At 45.6% G+C, this 23,564-nt stretch overlaps 1 protein-coding gene across 9 annotated transcripts in view; it reads left to right on the forward strand.

Moving 5' to 3' along the window:
- The first annotated feature begins 5,957 nt into the window (after positions 1–5,957).
- Positions 5,958–23,564, forward strand: part of CEP170B (centrosomal protein 170B) — a 57,522-nt gene continuing 39,915 nt past the window's right edge. For 2 of the 9 annotated variants that reach the window (XM_063399485.1, XM_063399489.1), the window contains exons 1-4: positions 6,179–6,420; positions 7,303–7,438; positions 18,980–19,069; positions 22,089–22,167. In XM_063399485.1, coding sequence (XP_063255555.1) covers positions 7,334–7,438; positions 18,980–19,069; positions 22,089–22,167 — 274 coding nt within the window. In that variant the 5' untranslated portion in view covers positions 6,179–6,420; positions 7,303–7,333. Of the gene's footprint in view, positions 6,072–6,175; positions 6,421–7,302; positions 7,439–18,979; positions 19,070–22,088; positions 22,168–23,564 lie in introns of those variants that run through there. The other 7 variants (XM_063399481.1, XM_063399487.1, XM_063399482.1 and 4 more) reach the window with 6 other exon arrangements.

Genomic DNA, 23,564 nt, shown 5'->3' on the forward strand with positions numbered 1-23,564 from the left:
TTTCAAGCAGAACTGACATTTCCATTAAACCAGAGTGGCATGATCTAGTGTCAGTCAGCAGAACAAACAATTGTCTACAGAGGCAATAATAATGATTGCTTTAGAGATGCAACTGTACTGTTACCTACAATGTTCTTCTTTATAACATCAGCAAAAAAAGTTTATTGGTCTTGGATTCCCTGTCAAATGCATGAATTTGCTCAAATCATACAGGAATGATTTCCAAAAATTCTCATTTCTGAGTATCTAAGCCTTGTCTTAATAAGTCTCTTAGGCAAGGAGCAACCTTGTATAGTTCATAAATCAGTGAGATCTTGTTGAACAACAATGTTGGTTTTCTTTAGTGTAAATTGATGTTTCATTTTGAACTAGGATTTTTATAATCCTCATGAATTTTAATCAAACGGCCCCACTGAACTAACTGTGTAGAGGATTTTTCTAAAAATGCAGAAAATTGAACCAATGGGAGAAGTTCTATAAAGAATCTTCTGACTAAGTGGACCCTTGGGAAAGGGTAGCAGAGGATCACCTGCATGGAACAGAGTCTGCAATGAATGTACTTTCAAAATAAACCTTGGGCTGGATCTGAAAATGTGCAAGTGCATGAGTGGAGTACTAGGGAAGAGAAAAGAAAAGAAAAAGAGAAGGTTGCAGCAAAAACTGCTTGAGGAAATCCAGCATTTCTGGCATTCAACCAAATATTCCTGCCTTTGCATTATAATAACCACAGAGGAAGAGGAGAAAGAATTTGTTCATGGTTGGGAGGGTAAACTACAGGCCTCTGGCCATGTGTGTTGTGTTGGGTTCTCCAGGCCATGTGAAATCATTTTTCTGTTTAAGTAGGCTTGCAACCTTTCTCATAAGAAATACGCACATACATGAAAATTAATTGAACGAATAAGAGGAAAAAACCCCTGAAATAGAGACGATCTCAAGCTGCCTGTTGTTCCCATTCTCCCACACAGGAGGCCTAAAAACCCTGCTGCTTCTCTTATGAAACCAATCAACTTTCCCCGAGAAGCTATTTCTTTAAATGTGATATTGAAATGGCACCGACTTGCCATAAGGTGATTCCCATTTAAGATGCCACAGCATACAACAATGTATAATCTGACCTAATCTCATCAGACAGCACGACATCATCATTGCCGAGCTTTTACTAATTAAACCCCCCCAAAATGAGATCACTTAAGCGTATGTTTTAATTCTTTCAGTGAAGTTTTATACCACACAGATCCTAGATGAGACATTCTGACAATGTTCACACTAAACCAGCTCCATTCTTTTATTGCACTGATAATTCTTCCTGCTCCCCTGCCACAAGTTATGAGGGTCATCAATTAAAAATAGCTGTTCAAATTCCTCTCTGTAAGAAAAATAAAATATTTTTTGTGGGTTAGCTGGGGAATAAAAGAGGATGACTGGAGAAGGCCATACTGCATTCTGAGAAGAAGTGTTAACACAAATGGGGTTTTATTTTAGTAAATTCTATGGTAGTAAAATTAAATTTCATGTTGGTATGTAGGACTATACTGTGGGTAAAAAAAAAATACAAGAAATATTCTCCAGCTGGTGTAAAACAAAGATGCCAAACTAAAGCTGTTTTGGGCAATGCTACCATACTCCAGCTAAGAATCTGTCCCTACAACTGGTTAATAAACAGGCTAAAAACACAAGTATTATAAAAAGCCATCTTGTAGAACCATCCAAACGACAGAAGCCTGTCCCAGTCAGACTGCATCTCTGCATTTATGCCAGGGAATAACCATGCACATGAATGGTCTTATTGTTTTCCAGTTGACTGGGCAGGGTTGGGGCCTGTTCCTGGCTGTACAGGAGACAAAAATGTTGGCAACCAGCACAACCAAGGTACTGGGCAGAGTGAAGGATTGGTGCTTAGACAGAGAGGAGGGGCAGATTGCTTTTGCTGGTCCAAACTCAGTTCTGCAAGGTTCCTATGCCAAGCTAACTAAAATTAACATCCATGTAAAAATAATTAGTTTTAGTCATTTAAAAATGATCAATCAGCAAGAAATTAACAAACAAAAAAAGAATCATGGGAAATATTTTCGAAATTACACTCAGAAGGTGTATATTCAGAAAGGGGATTATTTGTATGCTATGCTGGTCCAGCTCATGCTGATACCCAGAACCAGTGATGAAAAGCTTTGGTCTCAGTCTCCACAGCAAAGGGCTCAATCCTGCCATTTCTTTTGGAAGCAAACAGCACCATTAGCTGTGTGAAGTACACAGGTCCAGACCCGCAGCATTCTCTTGCAAAAGACCACAAATATTTCCTGATTACAGTAAGAATCCAGGCAGAAATCCTGACCTGAAGAGAGAATGCTGCAGGCACACATCTCCCTGCAGCAGGGCCCAAAGAACTGGCATGGGTCCAATTTTGGCTTTCTGGGAAAGAAAGTAATCACTGAGGAGCAGAAGCCATTCGAATGGAGAAGTGGTTAAGAAACCCTGCATGACCTACTTGTGAACCTCTCCTGATGCTTCTCAAAGTGAGTGAACAAAGAACAAATGAAATAATCTTGGGGAACAGTGCCTGACAACTACTTCTACAGCCCTTGGATGCAAAGTAGTCAGGAATTCAAGATCTGCACGTGTGCCCGTGAATGTGTGTGCATGCAGCTGTGCACACTGGATTTCAGCCAGCCTGCAAGGAGTTAATCAGGCCACGTTCATTCAGCAGTCCTGCACAGCTTTATTTATAAGCTACCCACCATGCTGATATCTAAGCAATAACCAGAATTAGTTTTTTCCCTTAGATCATGGATAGGGAAGCCTGCTCTTCAGAGGGGGAGCCACACAGGGTATCTGGATCAGGCGATGATCAGTCTGGAACAGAAGCCTCCTCTGCAGCAAGATGCAGCTCTTGTTTGGCAACTCTGTCAAAAATCTCCTTCACATTAGAGCCTGCCAGCAAGAGCTTGATTTAGTTCAGCACCTTGGGGGATGGTGGGAACTTTGTTTTGAAGCAGGGATCTGAAGTGGTTCTGCTCCAAGCTGTGATAGCTGTGGGTTCAGGGTGTCAGACATCAGTGGAGCAGATGACCTGATTCAACAGCTCTGGATACACACTGCCCTGTGACCTGTTATTCTGCTGCCTGGACATTCTGCCTTGCCTTCTTCAGTCTCATTGTTTACTGGCAAAATGAGTGCTCTGGAACAGGGACTGGCCATTACTCTGCATCTGCTCAATGTACAGAGCAGTGAACCTCCCGCCACCTGGGCCATGCAGGTTAATACAGCTGTGAGCAAGTCCCCTGTCGCTGAAGGTGACAATGCTGTAGATGAAGGCAGAGGGATCTGCATGATAAACATATGCCCCAAATTTAGTGTAAGCCACACCATGCTGCTGCTGCATCCAACTTTGTGAGGTCTTTCCCTGGTCTTTCCTCCTCCCAGCAGGAAGAAGTGGTTTTATATCACTTTTATGGTGGTGTATTTTCCAAGACAGTTGTGTTTTTGGCTAGCCTGGGGGTTGAGTAGCCCAAGGGCTACACTGTCTGCCAAAAAGGCTTGTTCCAGTAGGAAACAAAAATGTAAAACTCAAAGTACAGCAGACTTTGTACAAGTGCAGCAGCTTGTCTTCCCCATGGGCACATGCTCTGACTGGGATTTAAAGACAACAGTGAAGTACCGGGAAGTGCTGCCCACACACTCTTTTTGGAGGGGTGAGGAGAAGGAAAGACTCCACTTATTTACCTTTTCTATTCCTTTTAGATCACTGGAATAAAACAAACAGGCTGCAATGCAGCATTCAGCCAGGGCCAGGGTATTGGCCCATACTGCATCTTCAGTCAGGCCAGAAGATTCGTGGTGGGAACAAGGACTTTTATTCTTCCCTATAAACGCTGAAGTACTGACTGACTGCTCAAATAAATACACTTGGATAAATGCACGGTAAAACTGGGCTTAAAGAGAGACTAAAGCAAACACTAACCTTTTTATAGCAACTTATAACAAAGATTTGCCTAGATGGCAGGCTTGTATAAAGAAGTAAATTATCCTACTTCTTTCGAGGAGTACAGATTGGTTCATAGAGAAGCCTCTCCAGTAAACAGATGTAGTTCAGAAAGAAGTGAATAATATCTATAAAAACTTAACTATACGTCAGTTAAATCAATAATAAAACATCATTCAATGACAGGATGAGCTGGCAAAATAGGGTAGAAGTCCATTTTTATTTATAAAGGATTTCTATTACTTCATGGCAGCACTCAATACAAAAGCCTTCAAAGCACTGTGGAAGTGGCAGCTGCTCTCTCCATGCTCTGCCTGGTGTCTGAAGGACACGGCATGCTGCAAGGGTGTGGTGCTCTGCTCCAAGCAGAGACCAAGGGCACTCCAATAAAACACAGATGCTGCACCTCAGCCAGCTTCAAAGACTTTGAAGATAATGATACCCTGAAATCACTCTGGGGCATGATGTATCTGCCAAGAAAGAAGTCAAATGTTGTTTAAAGAAGGCAATAATACTATTAATTAAATAATAACAAAGTCCTACTACTCTTCAGAAAGAGGAGGAAAAAGAAGAAATGCTGTTTTCCTTCCCTCCTTACAGTCCTGCTGCTGTCTACTTTGCCCTTCCTGGCTCCACAGCCTTGCAGCAAAAGTATAAACCAGGAGTAAGCCCACAAAGGGATGTGGCTAAAGGGCTACCCCCTGCAAGTGGTGTGCCAGACCTGTGGTTTCCATGCCATCAGACTTTATTAAGATTACATCCTGAGCCAAAATTCCGAAGTACAGACCACTGAAGACACCAAGAAAAGTTCTTGCAGGTGACTGAGAAATGATACTCAACCCCAAATGCACAGTGTACAAATGCAAAGCTGTCTTTCCAGCTGGAATATGAGCTTGGAGAAACATCACTATGAACTTGGTGTCTTCCTATAGTCTTCCCTTAGCAGCCTGTGTCAGCTGGAGCCAGAGAACCAGTGTTAAGCTACTGCTCTTTGCAGCTCCACTGACATCTGCAGGAGCTGGGGCTCTCTTGAGAAAGCTTTGCCATGATACTCAACGCTCCTCACAATGGGAGAAAAAGTTGTCATTGCTTGCTGCACTTACTGTTCTTCAGAATTTTCTAGTTACCTACAGCTGAAAAGAATTCATGAAACGGCATGCCCTTTCACAGCACCCATTTCTTATTCCATGGTTAGATGCTCAAGATTAACTCAGTCCTGCCAACTGCATTTAGGTACTGCCCTGCAAGAGGATGAGGAGTGTATGTGGAGATGGATGCCAACCTGCAGCCTGGTGGAGAGCGAGAGAGACTGCTGCTGAGGCTCACCTGGGTGGCTGGAGAGGCTGTGCTGGCACTGGGGCTGGAGAAGTGGCTGGTGTTGGGACTTGGGTGGGAGAAGAGGCTGTGTTGGGGCTCACTTGGGTGGAAGAAGCGGCTGGAGTTGGACCTCCCTTGGGCTGGTGCTGGGTCTGGTCCCAGCGTCTAGCAGAGGCAGCATCTCCAGTCCCATGGCATCAAGCTTGCATGTTGGACCTTCCCAGGTCAGGGATGGCTGCACCCTGGTCAGAGAGGTGCCAAAGGCTCTGCTGGCATTCATTGAGCCCCTCTGAGCCCCTGAAGTGAGGGATGCTGAACCAGGGCATGGCACTAGCACAGACTTCCTGGAGAAGCTGTGGATACCCCATCCCTGGAGGCGTTCAAGGCCAGGCTGGATACGCCTTTGAGCAACCTCGTCCGGCGGTTGGCATCCGTGCCCATGGTGGCAGGGTAGATGACCTTTAGGGTAGATGACCTTTCAAGCCCCTTCCAACCCGTCCCGTCCCGTGGCTGTGTCCCTGCAGCGATGTCACCGCAGCCAGGCCAGCACCCGGCGCTCAGGTGCCCCGCGAGCGGCGGCGAACCGGCGGCGGGCCGGGCCGCGGAACCGCCGCCTCCCCCGGCCGGGCCCGGCAGGGCTGGAGCCGCCTCCTGACGTCGGGAACCTGCGGCGCGGGGGCGGAGCGGGGCGGGCGCCGGGAGCGGCCCGCGGGGCAGGCAGAGCCGGCTGGCGGGGCGCGGTGCCCGGCTGCCACCGCGCCGAGGGCCGCAGCAGGTAGGGCGGGCGGCGGGCGGGGGCCGGGGGCTGCGGGGCCGGCGCACAAAGGAGGGCTGTGCCGCCGGCTCCCGGCTGCCCTTCCCGGGCGCTTTGTCGGGGCCGCGGTGCGTCGGGGCCGCCCGCATGTCGTGACACGGGCGCGGCAGCCCGGAGCGGCGGCTCCCGGAGCGGCGGGGAGGCGGCGGGGCCGTGTGGGCTGTGCGGAGGTCGCTCGTCGCCACCTGCGCGCCCCGGGGCCGCCGGGGCCGGTGAGGCGGCGGTCGGGCCGGGGAGCGCGGCGCAGCCCGGGGAAAATGGAGATCTCCTTCCCCCGGTGCGCTTAGGAATGCAGCTGGGAGCCCGGGAGGTGGGTGAGGGGAAGGCGAGAGCCTGGCGTGTGCCGCTGAATCTTCCTTCCTTCAGCCAGGGAGGGAAAATGGGATGTTGTGGGAGAGGCAGGCGGGGAGGCCGCAGGAACAGGCTGCTCTCAGCCGGGCTGTGGCAGCGACAACAAACAGGTGTGGCCGGGAGAGTGCCCGGTGAGTGCCGCACGCAGGTCACGGCTGCGCCCCTCCGCCTGCGAGCACCGAAACCCGCTGGGAATCGCAGCCTGTGTCTCCTGTCCTGGGCTGGCAGAGCGGTGTGGTGTTAGACCAGCCGTGCGGCGAGGGAGGGAGGAAGGATTTGTGGGCTCCCAACTTACATCAGTGTGGAAGTGGGATGAGCAATAGACAGGTTGGTCTCCTCCCTCCCAGCGCTCCTGGGAACGCACTGTGGAAGGTTAGAGGAGCCACGTTATGTCATCTCACTGATGTGCTGGTCCACATCTTTGATGATAGGGGAGGCTCAAGCTGTGCAGCACTGTGGTAGCAAAGAGGAAATGTTCTGGAAAAGGGATCTTTGTTGTTTTCTCTTTTTTCCCCTCCACCGTATTTCATAATTTCATTGATCGGATTCAGCTGAATGTTTCAAATTTTTAAACAATCCTTTCTTCAGATCCTTAGTCTTACTTAGCAGTGAGAAGATTTCCAGGGCTGCAGAGCTCCTGCACATGGCACATGGGCAGCAGGTCCTGGCAGACACTTACAACTGCTTGTTGTCACCAGAGATTTAAGATAGGAACACAAGTGCATGAGGCAGCTTTGGGTCCTGTGCTAGAGGGAAATTTAGCAACAGCAGCTACACACCGTTGTACTTGCACACTTCATTAATAGCTCACTGTGTCTTGTGATTTTTTTTGTGTGTTTAGGATGTATAAAGGTTAAGTGCCAAGCGCCAAAATGAGCGTGACTTCGTGGTTCTTGGTGAGCAGCACTGGCATTCGCCATCGGCTCCCTCGGGAGATGATATTTGTTGGGAGAGATGACTGCGAACTGATGCTCCAGGTAACATGGCTTTTTAAAATTTTTTTGTGTAATTATTTCTTCTGAAGATGCAGTAGATGCGCATGTAATGCTGGGTATCTGTGGAGATGTTTGATGCTTTCTTCAAGTGACACCTTTTAAAAGAAACTTCCTCTTTTTATCCTGAGTCTGTGTTTCCCTTGAAGACTTGATGTTTGTGACAGTGCAAGTGAGGTTTTCAAATTGCCATGTCATCAGATGGATGGGATCCGTAGTGGTGGGAGATTAATCAAATAGATTAACTGTCTTGATGCTACTAGAAGCAATAAACAAAGACATACCATTCTGTCCTGATCTGCGATTATGCTGCTGGTTTTTTTAGCTTTTAATACATGCACTGTTTACATGTGATTTGAATGCAGGCAGAGGTTTTTGTTTACCTGTTTTTCCCTTTAAGTTTGATTAAATTATTTATGCTGGTATTTCCCAGGTGTTTTTATCATGGTAGAAAATACTGATGTTTAGCAGAGGAAATCTGTTTTGGTGGGCTGAGTAGGCTGGTGACCTCTTCCCAAGAAATTGTGTTACTTGGGCAAACTTTCAGCTTCTGTCAGTAGTTTCCATACCAGTATGTGTCTCTGCTGGACCTAATCCAGCGTGTCTGAAGTGTTGACTGTGGTCTGATGTTTGACAGCATAATGTAGTAGATGTCACTCCAGACAAATGGAGCTGGAATCTTGCAAAGAGCTTTTGACAGGAGCAGTTTAAGCTCAGGAATTTGTAGAAGCTCAAAATTAAATTGGCGCTTCTGCTAGACCCATGCCATGAGTACTTAAGTGCACAAAAATGTTCTATTGCACCTGCCCGTCCCCCTTTTACCCCTTTGTGAAGGTGGCAGATGTTCCTGTTGGTGGCAAAATTAGGAAGCTGCCTGCACAATGGAGACTCCCTCCTCATAATTTCCACTGCTGACCTGATCACAGGTATGTCCTCATTGCTGTGCTGATGATCTGCTGAGGATGCTGCGTTTGTAGTTGCTACAGGGAATTTGTATGGTATGTTAGTAGGTTTGTTTCGAGAGGTAGAAGTTCTTGTACGAGGTGTACTTGAAGGGCAAGGGCCTGTGTAGCTCTAATAAAATGTCAGTGTCCACAAGAGGAGAGCTTGCAGTGTTTGTCCTGCTCTGCCTGCTGGCAGTGAGTGGCATGGCTGTGCTCCATGGTAGAGTCAGGAGCTCCTGTTCCACAGCAGTTCGTTTGTTTGGGTTCTCCCATGAATCACACTATCTCTTATTTCACGTTTCTACATGTCTGGCTGGTGAGGCTTGTAAAGGTGAGACATTAAAAATATCCTGATATTTGCTGTACGTCTGCATTTAGTTGCTCAAGGAGCCTGATTGCCATCTTCTTTCATGACTTGGAGGCAGAAAACACACAGTGGCCCTGGTTTCCAGAAATGGTCTGAGTTTTAGGTTCCCCATCTTTATACCTTGTGAAGGAACTTGGGGGTTGTTGCTTTTTTTTTGCTGTCAGCTTTCAGTACTCTGACAGCCACATCTCAAGTTGTGCATTCTAAAATAAAAGTACCCAAATACCAGTTATGCTTAAAAGGCACAGCTTGTTTCTCTGGTTGCTTGTGAGGTTAACTGGATGTCATGGATTGTGAGCCACTCCATACCAACCAGAGTATTTCATGCTGCTTTGGAAGTCTGAGCTGGCTTCTCAGTGTTGCTTGTGGAGTACCCAACCTTGTGACGTTCTTCAATTGCCATGCACTTTTCTACAAGGTAAATGAATTGGGGTTCCTAGAGGAGCCAGGAATATCTGTGGAACAGTTGTATCTGGGGACTCATAGGTGGTGGGTGGTAATAAAAAAGGTTTCCATTATTTCACCAGAGTGAAGGCTCAGCATTGTCTATAAAAGCCAGCAGCTTGTGTTCATGGGGTGAGCTACATGTGACCCTTTATAAACATACTGGTCTGCTATCTCCAGTAATAAAGCTTTTTCTAGGCTCACATGTAAGGTCTTGTTTTGAACAGCACAGCACATTCTTTTCCTAGCCATTTGCTTATAAAGATGTTTTCCAGAGCTACCTGGGGATCCAAATGAGATGGCTATAGTAAGACTGAGTGCAGAAGAGAAACTGTGAACAGAGACTTGATATCCAAGCAGAATTGTATGTGAGCAGATGGAGGATGAGATCTAAAAATAGACTTTTTCCCTACTGTGACTGGCCCATGTCACAAAATCGTTGTGCAGACTGGCACAATCATTTGTCTTGGGGGAAGCTTAAGAAGCAGGGCAGTTACCAGAGCAGATGGACAGAGCTCTTGTGGCAGTTGTTTGCACCTCGTAGTATTTCTGTGGTACTGACCCTGAAACTGTATATTCACTGCATGATTATTTTCCATATATATTTCAAGATATTGGCATTTAATCCTTTAAAGTGCACAGCTGGGAGCAGACTGGCAGTGACTGAGTGATCTGGTCAGTGTTTTTTTCATCTCTAAGGCTGCTACTGCTTATTGATTTCATCGTGATATGGTTTGTGGTTCCCTGTTGAGACCATGTGTAACACAGTGCTCAAACATACAACACGGAGATAATCCTTGTCCTGGAGACCTGCAGTCTTGTCTTTCTCATTTTACTGTGTTAGGAGTGTCTTGTCTTATGATATTTTCTTGGAATGTGCTGTCTCAAGGTATCAGATCTCTAAAGCAGCTAAAAAGGATGGCTTTGTCACCAAACAATCAAGCCTTAGTTTTGTCTGGTTTTCTTATTTCATAAAACAAGAAGTGGATTTGCTTTCTGATTAATGAAGAGGTGAAGAAACCCAGAGTCTTTAATCTTAAAATTGAATAGGTCTGATAGTGTAGAAACATAATCTACCTTGATATCTTCTATACCTACTAAGAGGATTAGAAATATTTTAAATGTTTTTGCAGCCCTCTAAAGCTTCTAGTACAAGTAAATGCGAGATTTACATTGGGTTTGAATGTTAATGCATGGGTGAAAATGCCATGAGGTGTAGCTGTAGCTTGGCATGCAGTGTTGCTACCAGAGCCAAGAGCTCAATTCTGCCCTTTTTCTAAGAAAAGTGCTTGATTTCTTCAACAGCCTCGCTGGTTCCTTCAGGTGACAGTCTGCAGGAGAGTGGAAATCTGGACCTTCACTAACTTGCACTGGTGTGGGTTTTTAATGTGAAAGTTGGGGGTGGTGGGAAGTAATGCTCTGAAAAGGTCTACTCTTTCTTTTAATCAAAAATAAAAGCTTTTTGGGACCATCTTGAAGAAAATAATTTTTTCCCTCCCCCCAACGTCCTTCTTGGGAAATGTAGCTGCCACTTTTATCAGCTTTGATCACTTCCTTAATGTGACGGATACCCAGGGGACAAACATTTTGCAGACTCAAAAATTTCACTTAACCATTAAAACATTCCCCTCTGCTCCTAAACAAAACATTTTTTTGCATTTTTGCTAAGCGTAAATATTTAACAGAATGGAAAGCAGTGTCATGGTTTCCCTGTTTTTGTTTGAGAGTGATGTTTACTGGAAAATTTGGGGAATAGAAATGTTTAGCCAGTGCTCCCCTGAGTATTTCCCTCCCTTTAGAGTGATGCTCTGGGTGTGTGATTGTCCTGCCCCGGGTGAGTTTGTACACAAGTGTGAGTTAAGCAGGAATAGGTGCAGGCAGCATGGTGCTTTCTGTTTTATGCCTTTTGAGACAGCCTGACATTTCCTATCAGGAGACACTGTTTGCAAATGGGTATAAACTCTGCTAAACTTTGTAGGTGTTTGGGGTGAGATTTATTTTCCAGGCATCTGTTTTAGGCAGTGTGTTCTGGATGCAGTCATTTATCTCCCTTCTTTGCTCTTTTCTGTGAGCAACTCTGAGAAAAATGCTGTTTTCTTCAGGTCAATTATTTAAAACTATATTTAGCCTGTTCTTTGAAGTTCAGGCATTGAAGTAGAGCTGGGTCAGTGAGGCTTTTCAAGAGTGAATGACTAAGTTGGAGGTAGTGGGTTTTTTTCCCTTAATCAATAATCTAAATGTGTTTGACCAAGTTCCAAACCTTTGAATAAAAGCTGGAGTTTGAATGTGGTCAGCAGGGACTTATTTGATAGTATTGCCATAAGTAATTTTTATCTGGGAGTGAGGTTGGCAAGGGGATGGAGAACTGTCACAGGCTGGGCAAAGGGGAACTGGTTGCAGGTATTCACAGGGCTGGATGTAGCTGTAACAGCAGCTGTGCTAGATTAGATCAGAGTACACCTAACCTGGCATCCTGGCTCAGTGGTCAAAGCAGCTGTCGAGGAAAGGGCAAGGACAAGCCAAGAGTGTAATGATACTTCCAGAATGCTTGTTCAACCTCTCCACCTGTGTTTCAGAAAGCCACAGGTCAGATCTTTGCATCTAGTGGTTGGATTTCTACTCTGTAAAGCTTCGCCAAGAGATGAAGATTGGGCCAAGTGAGGAAGTACAAGGAGGATTTTGTTTGTGCAGAGTGAGAGGAGGAGCAGCAGGACTTGGAAAAGTGGAGAGGGTGGTGCACGTAGGGCAGAAGCTGCTCGGTGTGGGCATTACAGGATGTGGCTGCTGAGCAGCATCGCCCTCAGGCCTGAGATGGGTCAAGACTTGCTATTATTCTGGTGTCAGGAGAGAGCTGTGAAAGCTGCTAGCCAAGCATCTGTCACTGGTCCAGATGGGACTCACACCCTGCTTATACCAATTAGTCAGTTCAAGTGCTAGGGCCTTGTGAGCTGAACATAAAAGTTCGTTCTGGTGAATCACATAAAGGTAACAATACTGCGTTTTCATCTTTTAGCTTGCTGTTAAAAAGACAGGGAATCACAAGCATTCTAGGCACTGAAGGAGTATCCTTATGGCTGCTAAGTCAAGTGTTTGTAACTGCAGAGCGATTACAACACACTAGTGTGTACAGGCTGCTGAAGGCTGCCTGTGTAATCTGCTCTGCCCCTGTGTACATAGGCATGAAGATGCAATCTGTTATTGTGTCGTTCCCGGGTATTTTTCCCCGCAGGATCTGTTCTGTGTCTGGTATGCAGGGTGCACGGCGTGCTCCACAAATAATAGAGTGCAAAGATGAACTCTGCCTGTGTGTGACATCTGGTCAAATTAAGGTTTCATTGACCTGATGTATGCTCCCTTCCCTGGGCCATACTTGGTAATACCATGTCTCTCCTGTGTAGTTTAGTAAGTGCATACATAAACAAGTGCAAATAGGTGTGGTGTAGGTTGTGCTGGGAAGAAGCAGATGGTGAGACCTTTGTAGATGATCTTTTTCCTGGTCCCACTACCATGCAGAAATTGTATCCCTCCATTGCTTATGTACTTCTAGCACTGGGAGATCCCAGAAGAAGCCATGAGAAATCTCTGCTGGTTTTTGTGTCTGGACCTCCTTCCCCATGGAAGTGCAGGGTTGAAATGGGAAGCTGTAGTCGGGACAGGGAGATGCCTCACCCATGTTGTTTTTGCTGCAGCTGTCCTGAGGGTGTGAACAAGCACCTAAGTTAGTCTCCGGGTGTTGGGAATTGCCAAGAGTAATTCATTAGGTGTTATGAAGTAAGTAAGTGTCTTACAGAAGGGAATGGATCTAGCCCTGGGAAGGTGCTACTTTTTGACATGTAGTGTTTCCAAGTGCTGGGATAGCAGCTGTGGGAGGAAGGATGCACATCCTGTATTTCCAGGCCTAGAGTTGTTTTTTTGGCTCTTCTTGTCCCTTTGTGTTCTGTTAATGTGCCCTTGATGGGAGGAGGATACCGTGCCTGATGACATACAGGTGTAGGAGGCTGGAGGCATAGCAGGACTGGCAGACCTGGGAGGGGAGTTCATTGCTGGAGGCAGGGTAGGGAGAGAGGTGATGGTAGCACTGAAGGTAGGTGGTTATTAGGGTTGAGAGGGCTTCATGCAGCTGGCAAGGTGCTGGAAACCTGGACTGCCAAGGGAGGGTTTGTCCCACTCTGGAGTGGGCCGAGAAAAAAGGGAGATGTATCTTCCTTGTATGAGACTCTGATCCAGGCAGTAGCAGCTCAGCTTCACTATAAAAATTCAGGCTTGTGTTCCACCTTGCTTTTCCATTCCTCCTGGGTGGCCATGTAAAACAAAGGGAGGTCAGTGCATCTGTGGGCAGCATGCCCCCTGCCTGCGGTCAGGATCTGATCCTGGGTCACTCGAAGCAGTTCACTTTGGTTATGGGGAACCAGCAAGCAAAAACCCATTTTACCCCAAAATAACGGGTTAAGTTTTTATGGGAACCGTGCCAGCCTCCAAATCCCTTTGCCAGGCTGTGGGGATTAGAGTTTCATTTTCCTGGGGGATTTCTCTCTTTTGTTCAGTGCCTTATTTTTTGCCTGAATGCTCAGGCCCTGGTTCAGCCACAGATCCTCAAAGCCCATGATTTTGGCTGCAGCAAAGCTGAGGGCAGGAGCCTCTGCAGCCTGGGAGCTGGAAAGCGAGTCCAGCCCCAGGATGAGGTGGCTACACTTGCTGAAGAGATTTGTCTGCTTAGGCAGAGTGATTAGAAGCTGGCAGCACCTGCCCCTGGGAGCAGTCAGACTGCCACAGGGGTGACACACTTGCAACCAGCCTGGGACAGGATGGAGCATTCACCGATATTCTGGAAAAGTACTGAAGGGGCCACTGCACACAACGCTGTGAAATGCTTTGTGGTGAAAGAGAAGGACCTAGTGTTCATAGCTGTCATTAAATGTTATCCAGCTTCATACTTCTGAGGAGCAAAATTCACATTTCAGGCCAGAATGCAATAGGATTTTTTTTTAAATTTTGTTTGTTTGTTTTGTATTGTCTGTCTCCATTCTAAAGTGGGACACTAGCAGAGGTTTGTATTTCCTTACTGGGAGACTTGTGCAGAGCACAGTGCTGGCAGAAATGTAACCTGTTCACTATGGAAAGTATTTGAGCAACTGTTTTATTGCATGCTGCCACCAGAACGCTGCAGTTATTTTATGCCAGAAGTGCACAGCAGACTGCAGTGAGGAACAGGGAAACTGCTCATGTTTGTTTATTTTATCTCCAATACCACGATGCCTCGCGGCACCGGCAGGGCTGAGGTTCAAATCTCAACCCCAACCAGTAGGTTTTCATCCATGATAATTCTCCTGAGAAAAAAGCAGCATCTGTATCTACACAGACAGCTGAGCTGCGTCTGCTCCCCGGCCCTGTGGGGAAACGCAGGCTGTCTGGCTGTGTTTCTCCACCTGCCTTCCTAAGCAGGTCTTTTTGCCTTGTGGATTTTGCTTGGCATCTCTGCAGCTCATGCTTTCATCCCGAGTGCCCTGTTCTCTGCATCAGACCCTTCACCAAACACGAAGCTGTAGGGTATGTGCAGCACACGTGGCCACAGTGTGATTTATGCCTCTGTGCAGATTCCTGCAAGCTTTTGAAGCTGATTTGGCTGATTTGATGATGTGTGCAGTTTTGAGAGTCACAAATGAGCTGCCTGGTTGTGTGGCTGGAGACTGGTGATCCAAGGTGTTGGTACCACTGTGGGACTGGCAGACCCACAGGTACCATTCCTGTGTTTGGGTCTATCTGCTTCATATGATCTTGGAAGAAGGAAGAGCTATATATAAAGTACCTCCATCCTCAGTTATATGCTGTGTCTGCATTTTGTCTGCTAGGTATTTAAAATATGATGCATGGTAGATAGTATGACAGAAAGGCAGCACAACCTTATATTAGGAAGTGATTTGAATGTCTGGAAATTCCAGCCCTGGATGAGGGCTGAGTGTAGTAACAATTCAGTGTACATGTTTCCTCTGCAGAGAAGAGTAAATATTCTTAATCAGAAAAGCACACGTGTTTTCCTGAGAGTTGTTTTCATTTGATAACAGGTCCAGTGTTGGGACATGGTGAGAATGCTGTGTTGTTCCTCCATTTCCAGCCTCTCAGAGTGTAGCCTTGTTTTTTGCCTGAAGATCACCACTGCTTAGGAGGACACCTCTCTTCCTCCTTTCCCCCTTCTCAGCCTCCTCTGAGGTGCTCCAGCTTGGTTATTTGGGTGTCTTACCCATAGCTCAGGACTGCTGCTCACCTCATCACAAGTGCTTTTCTGGTGAAACAGATTAAAAGATTTACTGGTTATTTTTTGCTTTTGATATCTAGGTGGGGGTTTTTTTTTTTGTTTTTTGTTTTTTTTTTTTTTTTTTTTGGACCTCTTTGCTCATGACGGATCAGTCTTGCCTTTGTTGTGGACGTCGTGTCTGATCATTAAGCAAGACTCAGTATTTGGTGCACGTGTGCATTTAGGCTAGAAGTCCTCTTATGTTAGTGATTCAATCAACTTAATTGCAGTTTTTCAGTTTATAGATGCCTAAAATCTTTCCAGTGAAGTTGCAGATGGCTGGGAGCTCTGCACCCATGGGCAGCTCTGTAATGTGTTGACTCAGGCCTCTTAAATCACTTTCTGTGATTCAGCAGGTCACTCCTTAGAAACCACTGGCCTGCTGGGCTGAAGTGACTGTCCTTGGGCTCTCAGCTGTTACCAGCATGGAAACTGGTTAGATCCTCATGGGAAGTGGGGTTGAGGGAGCCTGCTCCTCTCTGAGACAAAAGCACCATCAACCACTGGGTTGCTGCTGTCACTGCACACAAGAGCAGTTTATGTTAGATGTGACTGATGTTGAAATAAACCACACCTCAGTTCTCAAGTAAGAGTGACCTTTGGCAAGTCTGCATCAAAATAAATAAGGTGTGATTTCAGTTATTTTAAGTTGAGTTTCCTTGGAGACAGGCCCCTAGGAACTCCTGCTGCCAGTTCCTGTGATGTTTGCTAACTTAACATAAACAAAATGAAGAAAATTCCTGTCTTCTCCACAAAAGCATGAAATTTCACAGTAGTGCAATCTGTGTAACAGTTTGCCTTGTTCTTGATGTGCTCTTAAAGAGATGCTGAGAGGTTATATGAAAACTGAGGGTCAGATTTTGCATGTTGTTTTGACTCCTTTTGCTGTGGGCTTTCTTGAGCACAGCTGAAACTTCCTTGGAAAACAGGGTAACATAAATTGGTTCCTTTGGTGACCTCTTCCTGCATTTATGGAGGAGAATATCATGTTGCTAGAATACATGTCTGCTCCCCTGAGATGACCCTCATCTCACTGGGGACCCCTGAGTGGCTGAAGTCAGCTGTTGTAGAACACAGCAGACCAAAGGCTGTGCTCACTTACATCAGGGTCAGATACAGGACAAATTGAATTTTTTGGAGACAGCTGGTTCCCAGAAATAAACTTAAATAAGTGACCTGTGATACATTTAAAATCAGTTACTGGATCTGCCCTAATTTTTTGTCTGGGTTAACTTTTTGGGGTGGAAACCTTTGTGCCCTTGGCAGGGGACTAAATGGTTTGTTCTGCCTTTAGAATCTGTTAATCTTTAAATGAGCCTCCATGATGTGCTGTAAAAAGCGAAAGCAAACACTGCTGCACCAACTAATCAGCATTCCCTTGTATTTCATTGGGAGCAGTGACATCCACAATTTTGAGTAGCAGAGGGATCACAGGGAAGATAGAGCACTTCTGTGAGACTTCTCACATCCTTCCAAAGGGTGTGAGGGACCATGTGACAGATCAGGAACAACCCCAGCTTGTGTGGCATCAGCTGCTGTGGTACCTGAGGCTGTTCCTGGAGACACTCCTGTCCTCAGGGCCATATGCTGAGGGGCAGGGCCTGGGCAGTGTCCCTCGGCTGTCCTTACCTGGGCCATCCTTACCTCGCACTGCACACACCCGCCACAGCCACTTGGGCTGTTGAAAAATGGACTGAGGAGCTGCATCTGCTGTAGATAATGAGAGAGAGAAGCAGTAGCTTCACTGTGAATGCTTAAGACCTGCCCTGCCTTGAGGTAGGGGTCAGACACCAAGTGTGGGGATGGCATGGGGGTGAGGAGTTTGTGTGTGCCCTTCCTGGGAGGGCTTTGCTGTGTGTTGCTTCTCATGTTTAGTGCTCAGCATAGCAGGAGGCACAGGTGGGTGTCCCCAGCCACTCTGTCTCTGCCTGTCCCATCTCTGTTTGTGTCTTTGGACAGGTGATTGCTGTCCAAACAGCATCAATTGGGTAGCTAAGCATGAAGTGCTTCCTTGTAAGTCCAGCAAGCATGTGGATAGCTGTATTAGTGAGGGAGCTGGAGACATGGGGGCACTTGCTCCTGTCCTTGCTGCCTCTTCTTGGGGTGACATGTCATGAACAGTGTGAGGGACATTGCAAGGTGGAAGGGCAATCTTCTGGCCAGGTATGTGCCTGCTTCATATTCATACTTCAGGGTTATGCTGGAGGATGTGTCTCCTGGGCTGATGGGTGCTCTGCAGGGGAAGGAGATGGCATGTCTCAGGTGTTGTGAGACTTCCCATGTGCTTGACATCGGCAGGGGCAGAAGAAATTCCTGCAAATAGCAGCAGTTTGTGTGGAAAAAAGTCTCTTTTGTTTTCACCAAGGAATTCCCTGAAACAATCTTTGCCGCTGCATGCTTGTAAGAAGCCAGATAATGGCTTGCTGAGAGCGGTGCTGTGGAAACCAGTGTGTCTAAACTTGGCAAAAGGGAAGGACTTTCAACAAGAAGTTGTTGCTTGGTGCCCAGGAAGATGAGGATTAGCTGAGTTGGAGCCTGGCTGGTCTCCTTGCTCTGGTAGCATGCCCTCCCCTCCCCTGGCCTGAGATACCAGGGAGGTCTCAGTGCTGTGTGTAAGTGCTGATAGAGTCACTGCTCCCGTAGTCTGCCTGTGGTCAACTTCAGCAAAGATTCAAGTTACGAGAGGCAGCAGGTCTAAATACAGACAGTCTGGTGTCTTTATAGCTGTAACACACCATATTTCAAAGTTATGCAGAGGTCTTGTTCTAGCACGTCTTCAGAAGTCTGACACAATGTCTGCTCAAGTGTCACACTCTGTTTTGAAGATAAGGTGCATTACTTGTGCGTTGTGACAGAGCCACTGGCACCAGATCACTGTCAAGTTCAGTGTTCTCAAACCCAGCTTACAATTTAAATTTTCCTGGAGTTGCTTTCTTACTCATTCCAGGTTTACTAACCTCTCTCTAACTTGGAACACATCCTAGAATTTAAATGAATTCCAGGACATAATCCTGGGAACATTATAAATTTTTGGGAACAAGTTTGGTTTGTAACTCAAGAAAATTATTTTTTTTCTTTTTGAAAAATAGGAAGAAATGATCCCACATAGGAGCATCCCTAGTGATGAGGCCAGTTGAAAAATGGAGCTCTTCTAGCTCATGCTGGCTCAGATCCTGGCCCCCAGGCTTTCAGTTTGACTTTTTTTCAGTGTATTGATATAATTTTCTAAAATTACGGCATAGTCTTGACAGCCTTCAGCAATTTTTTAAAAACTTCTTTTCCCTTCTCCATGCAAATAGCGTATTGTCTTCAAACTCTGCAAACAACCATGGAAGCATTTACTGCTTATCCTTCAATTATTTATAGTAGTAAATAGTATTTAATCCTTTCTGCTTTCCCCTCTGTCCCCCTGCCCCGTATCAATCCAGTTTAATGTCTCAGTGTTGCTGTGATTAACAGTGTCTCTTTTGCCTTGCCAGTCCCGCAGCGTGGATAAGCAGCACGCTGTGATCAACTATGACAAGGAGAAGGATGAGCACTGGGTGAAGGATCTCGGGAGCTTAAATGGAGTAAGTACCAAACCTCCCAGCTGGCTGTGCTGAGTCTGCAAGGCTCATGTGCTCGCTCAATCCTGCTCTCAGACCCTTTTGGGTCACTGCAGCTGTTGGCATGAGTTAAGCCAAACATGCATAATTATTTGCAAGGCCTGAGGTGGAGGTCATGTAGCATCTCATCCTGGGAAGGGAAAGCTTTGGTGAATATTGTATTACTTTTCCCCTCTCTACTGGTGTCCTTGCAGAATGCTTCAGGGCTCACAAAATCGTAAAGCCTTCTTGCAAAAGGGGAGGAAATAAATTCGGAAATAAATTCAGTTTCATGGTTGGGATGTTAACTTTAAACTGGTGGAGATTCTGGAGCAGCTGTTCAGCATGAGCAGGGTGACCTTTTGGTGGTTCGATTGTCAGTGCATGGAGTGATTTATGGGATGATGAGACATTTAATTTTGGTGGGGAGAAACTACTTAAAACCACCTCTTCTTTTTTTTTTTTTTTCTTTTAATAATAAAAATTGCTCTTTTTCCTGCCTTGAGCCTGGTTTGTGTGAAGACCGAGGAATAATGTGAGCACAGAAGGGGGAACTGAGCCTGACTGAATCTTAACCCTTGCAATGGTCCGACTTATGCGGTGGTGTCAGACACCTGAATTCCGTGATATTTAAATGTACCATTGTTGTTAAAAATGTCCTAACGTCATAACATGCCTCTGTTTTGGCAGTTTCTTCATTCAAGTGGAGTTATTCCCCTGCTGGAGCAGGCCTAAGCTGCATTCACATAATTGTCTTCCCAGTGGGGGTTTTACTGCAGCCATTGTTTTGGACTTAGAAGCCCTCCACCATCACAACCACAAAACACAAGAGGAGCCCAGAAACTCGTACAAAAACAGTGGCTAAAGCAGCCCTCAACCATTCTGCCTCTTCTGGCATCTGAACACAGCAAGAATGAGTGCTAATCCTTCTCAGCCTAATAGCTGAAGGCACGGAGCCTTGCTGAAATGGGAATATTTCCAGTAACTGGTCTGGACTCTAGCTGGATCCCTGGTTCAAAAGCTTTGGTATTTAACTCATGGTGGCAAAGTAGCAGCTGAAGATTCTGCTTGCAAGGGAGGGAGGGCTTGTACCACTAATTATTTTCTATCTTCATATGCTGAAGCATATGAATTTACAACATTTTAATGGTAGACTTAGGCTTAGAGAGGCAGTGGAGTAAAAGGGAATTATAGCAGCACCTGTCTTCTGCAGCTGATCAGACACTTCTGTTGAAACAGACTGTTGTGGCCAAACCAAATTTTGCATGCAAGAAACGTATCTTTATATGAAACTTGTCACAGAAACTTGTTTTCCCACCTGAAACTAAAGAAATCACTTTTGAGGACCTTGGTTTTAAATCTGTTTTCATAATTTCCTTTTATTTTGTATTTGAGTAGTCAGCAGTGCATTATATGGGTTTGCTGGATAATCTGGTTCTTATTAATTGTCAAAGTGTTTTATATTGTTTTTATTATAATGTTCAGGTAATTCTGCAGTCTCTGTTCAGACGTTTTTGTTTTTAAGGGTAGCATTTCTGTCCAGATTACGCATTTTACTGAAGTTACTTTATCTCAAGTAAACATGGACAAATGGATAACTATCATAATGGGTTCTTGCAAACATTTTCGAAGAAAATTCAGCAAACAATTATTCCTGTTCTAGATGCGACTGTTGTGGGCTTTTTAAATATTGAAAACTTTAATGCAAATTGGAATTCTGGGCCTTTTAACTAGCTTCACTGTTTTTATTCTGAAATTACAGGCCTGTTTCCCAGCTCCTCTGTAAATTGCCAGGAAACTGGGGACTGTTGTCTGCTGAGGTTCTCGTTTCCTGCTCTAGCATTTATTTTTCCTCTGTGGTTAATACTAGGTCTTATCATGCATGTTTGGCTTGGCTGAGGTGAGAAGGCAGAGGGAAAAGACTGTGCTGCAGTCTTGAAAATATGTAAATTCATTTTCTAGCATAATTTTGTTTCCTCTGTTGCATTTGCACTAATGGTGCAAAGCCCCAATAGCAGGTTCCTCTTCTGAGGAATGAATCTTGGTGAATCCCACCTTGCCAAGTAAGCTAACTGCTGGTGTCTGACTGCCACAAACCCAGCTATGGGAATGGCTAATCCCCTTCAGCACTCTAGGGCTCCTTCAGCCCCTTCTTATTTTTATTTGGCCCAGGTCATTGCAAAGTACATGGGTTTACTTGTGAAAGATGTCCATGCATTTTTGATTTGATCCTCGGTTGGTCTGGGAGAATTGTTTCATAGTGGGTCCCCTCAGGAAGCAGAGACATCAAAGACATTTATTCACAGCTGTGAAGCTGTGAAATACCTGTCTTGAACCTTTAGAAGGATGATAGTTTCTTTCAGCCTCAATTAACTGCCTGGAGCATGGGAAAAGGGAGTGTGTGAATTTTTAGCAGGAGGGGTTTGGTTATCTCGGACAGTGTGGCCTCAGGTGTCATGGTGATGCTGCTGCAAATTTTTTTCCCATTTCCCTGTGCATTTTCATTTCCCCTTCCTCTGTGATACGCTTTGCTTGTCAAATTGTCAGGCCTTGGGGCTGACATCAGTCTTGCTTGCCATCCAGCAGAAAGCTGATTCCTAGCTCAATAATTAAGAGCATGAGTTGCAACCGTTTGCTGCTTGAGATGGGTGTAGGAGAGCCGAGAGCATTTGAAGTTCCTAACTTCAGGCACCTCATTTACCTGTTCAAGTCGGGGACTAAAATTGCATTAGCAGTTGGTGCAAAGGTAAATCTCCCTAGAGGTCCCTTCACAGCACCTTGCTTTGAAGCATAATTGAGGTGCTCTGACTTGCCCATGGGAGCGACTTGCTGGTGTTGATTTTTCCAGGGAGCTTAGCTCCTAGCTCCTGACCTGGTGTTGGGACACTCTGAGTACGGGCAGTGCCATCAGCAGAGGGATGTGCTCCTCCAGGAGCACCATCCATCTGAGATCCATCACCCTGATACCCTCATCAAAACCCTTTCCTGTGCTTCTCTCCTGCAGACGTTTGTCAATGATGTGAGGATTCCTGACCAGAAGTACATCACCCTGAAACTGAACGATGTCATTCGCTTTGGCTATGATATCCTTTCTCAAGAGGATTGGGACTCAGGCTGTATTTTGTTTGGGTTTTTTGCTGTTGGCTGCATGAAGAGGTACCAGGGCTCATTGTGACTACTAAGTAAGATTTTTGTTTTGTGTCTTGGAGCCTTTGGATGGCTCATAAGCTTGTGTTTCTCCACCATGAACCTGAATCAGAGCATATTAATCATGACGCCTGCTTTTTCATTGGACTTTGGATCAGGCCCTACACTGGCAGTACTGACTGTGAAGTGCCTGTTCAGTCTTCTCCTAAGGATTACGTTTTTTTTCTTTTTATTTGGGTGGCACCTGTAGCTGGTACCAGGTGGGAGCAAACATAGTTTGTGTATGTTTTTGTATGAACTAACATCTTCCTATTGTTTTTCATTCAATTTGCCTTGTTTTGTTAGTCATTTCACCCACATGCTTTCTTTCAGATAATTTTCAGGCCTTCGGCCTTCAACATTTAGCTGTGGAGCTTGTGGCCAGACCCTTGACTCTGTATTGATTAAAGTTTGCCCATCCAAATTGCTTCTGCCACAAAATGCAGAGTAAATCTGTCTTTAGCAATAGCACATTTCACCTCTAGCAAGAGGAAGCTAGGCTGCAGTTACTGCTTTATTTACAGACCACAAATCCTGCTGGTCTCTGCTAAAATACCTTTGCTTTGATCCCTTTCCTTTTTTATCCTGATGTGACAGTATGGCTGGCTATAAGCATAGATGTTGACATGCCTTTTTGAGCCTGAAGAGCAATAGTGGTAAGTAGAGCTCCTGTTGCTGTCTTTTCATGTAATCTCATACTTTTTTTTCACTTTTTTTTCAGTTACTTCTGTCTGCCAAACTTTGCCCACTCAAGCTGAATTTAGATGTAGCAAGTGTCTTCTCCAGGTTGATTTTTTTCTTTTCTGGGGAGATGTCAGTTAAAACAGTCCAGACGTTTCTGAGAATAGAGGCAGAGACTAAGTTTTACCATTTGGTGGGGGCAAATATTTGTCTGGAAAACTCTTGTGCATCCTTGACGCCAAGGCCACATTCTTCCACCTTTTGCTGTCCCCACGATAATCCATTTGTGCCTGGCCGTGCTTTAGCCCTTGAAATACTCCAAGCCTTGAGCCTTACTGGTCTTCCAGGGATCTGGTACTTCAGATCTCAGCAGTAACAGTGCAGGAGCACTCACTGTTGCAACCAGGATTACTTAAACTTACATGTGTGCCATCCTGGATCTGCAGGAAAAGAGGTTTCTTTGGGCCATGGATCATAATTTGGGTTTTGATCACAATCATCTGGGATCTTGTCATTAAAGGTGGTGTCTTGCTGCATATGTGATGAAATCTCTTGACAGTCCCATGGACCAACCTCAGTTGAAGCTTTTTTTGACTTTGCTAATTTTTTTTTT

This window comes from Prinia subflava, chromosome 5, assembly GCF_021018805.1.
Source record: "Prinia subflava isolate CZ2003 ecotype Zambia chromosome 5, Cam_Psub_1.2, whole genome shotgun sequence".
In the NCBI taxonomy this organism is placed as follows: Eukaryota; Metazoa; Chordata; class Aves; order Passeriformes; family Cisticolidae; genus Prinia; species Prinia subflava.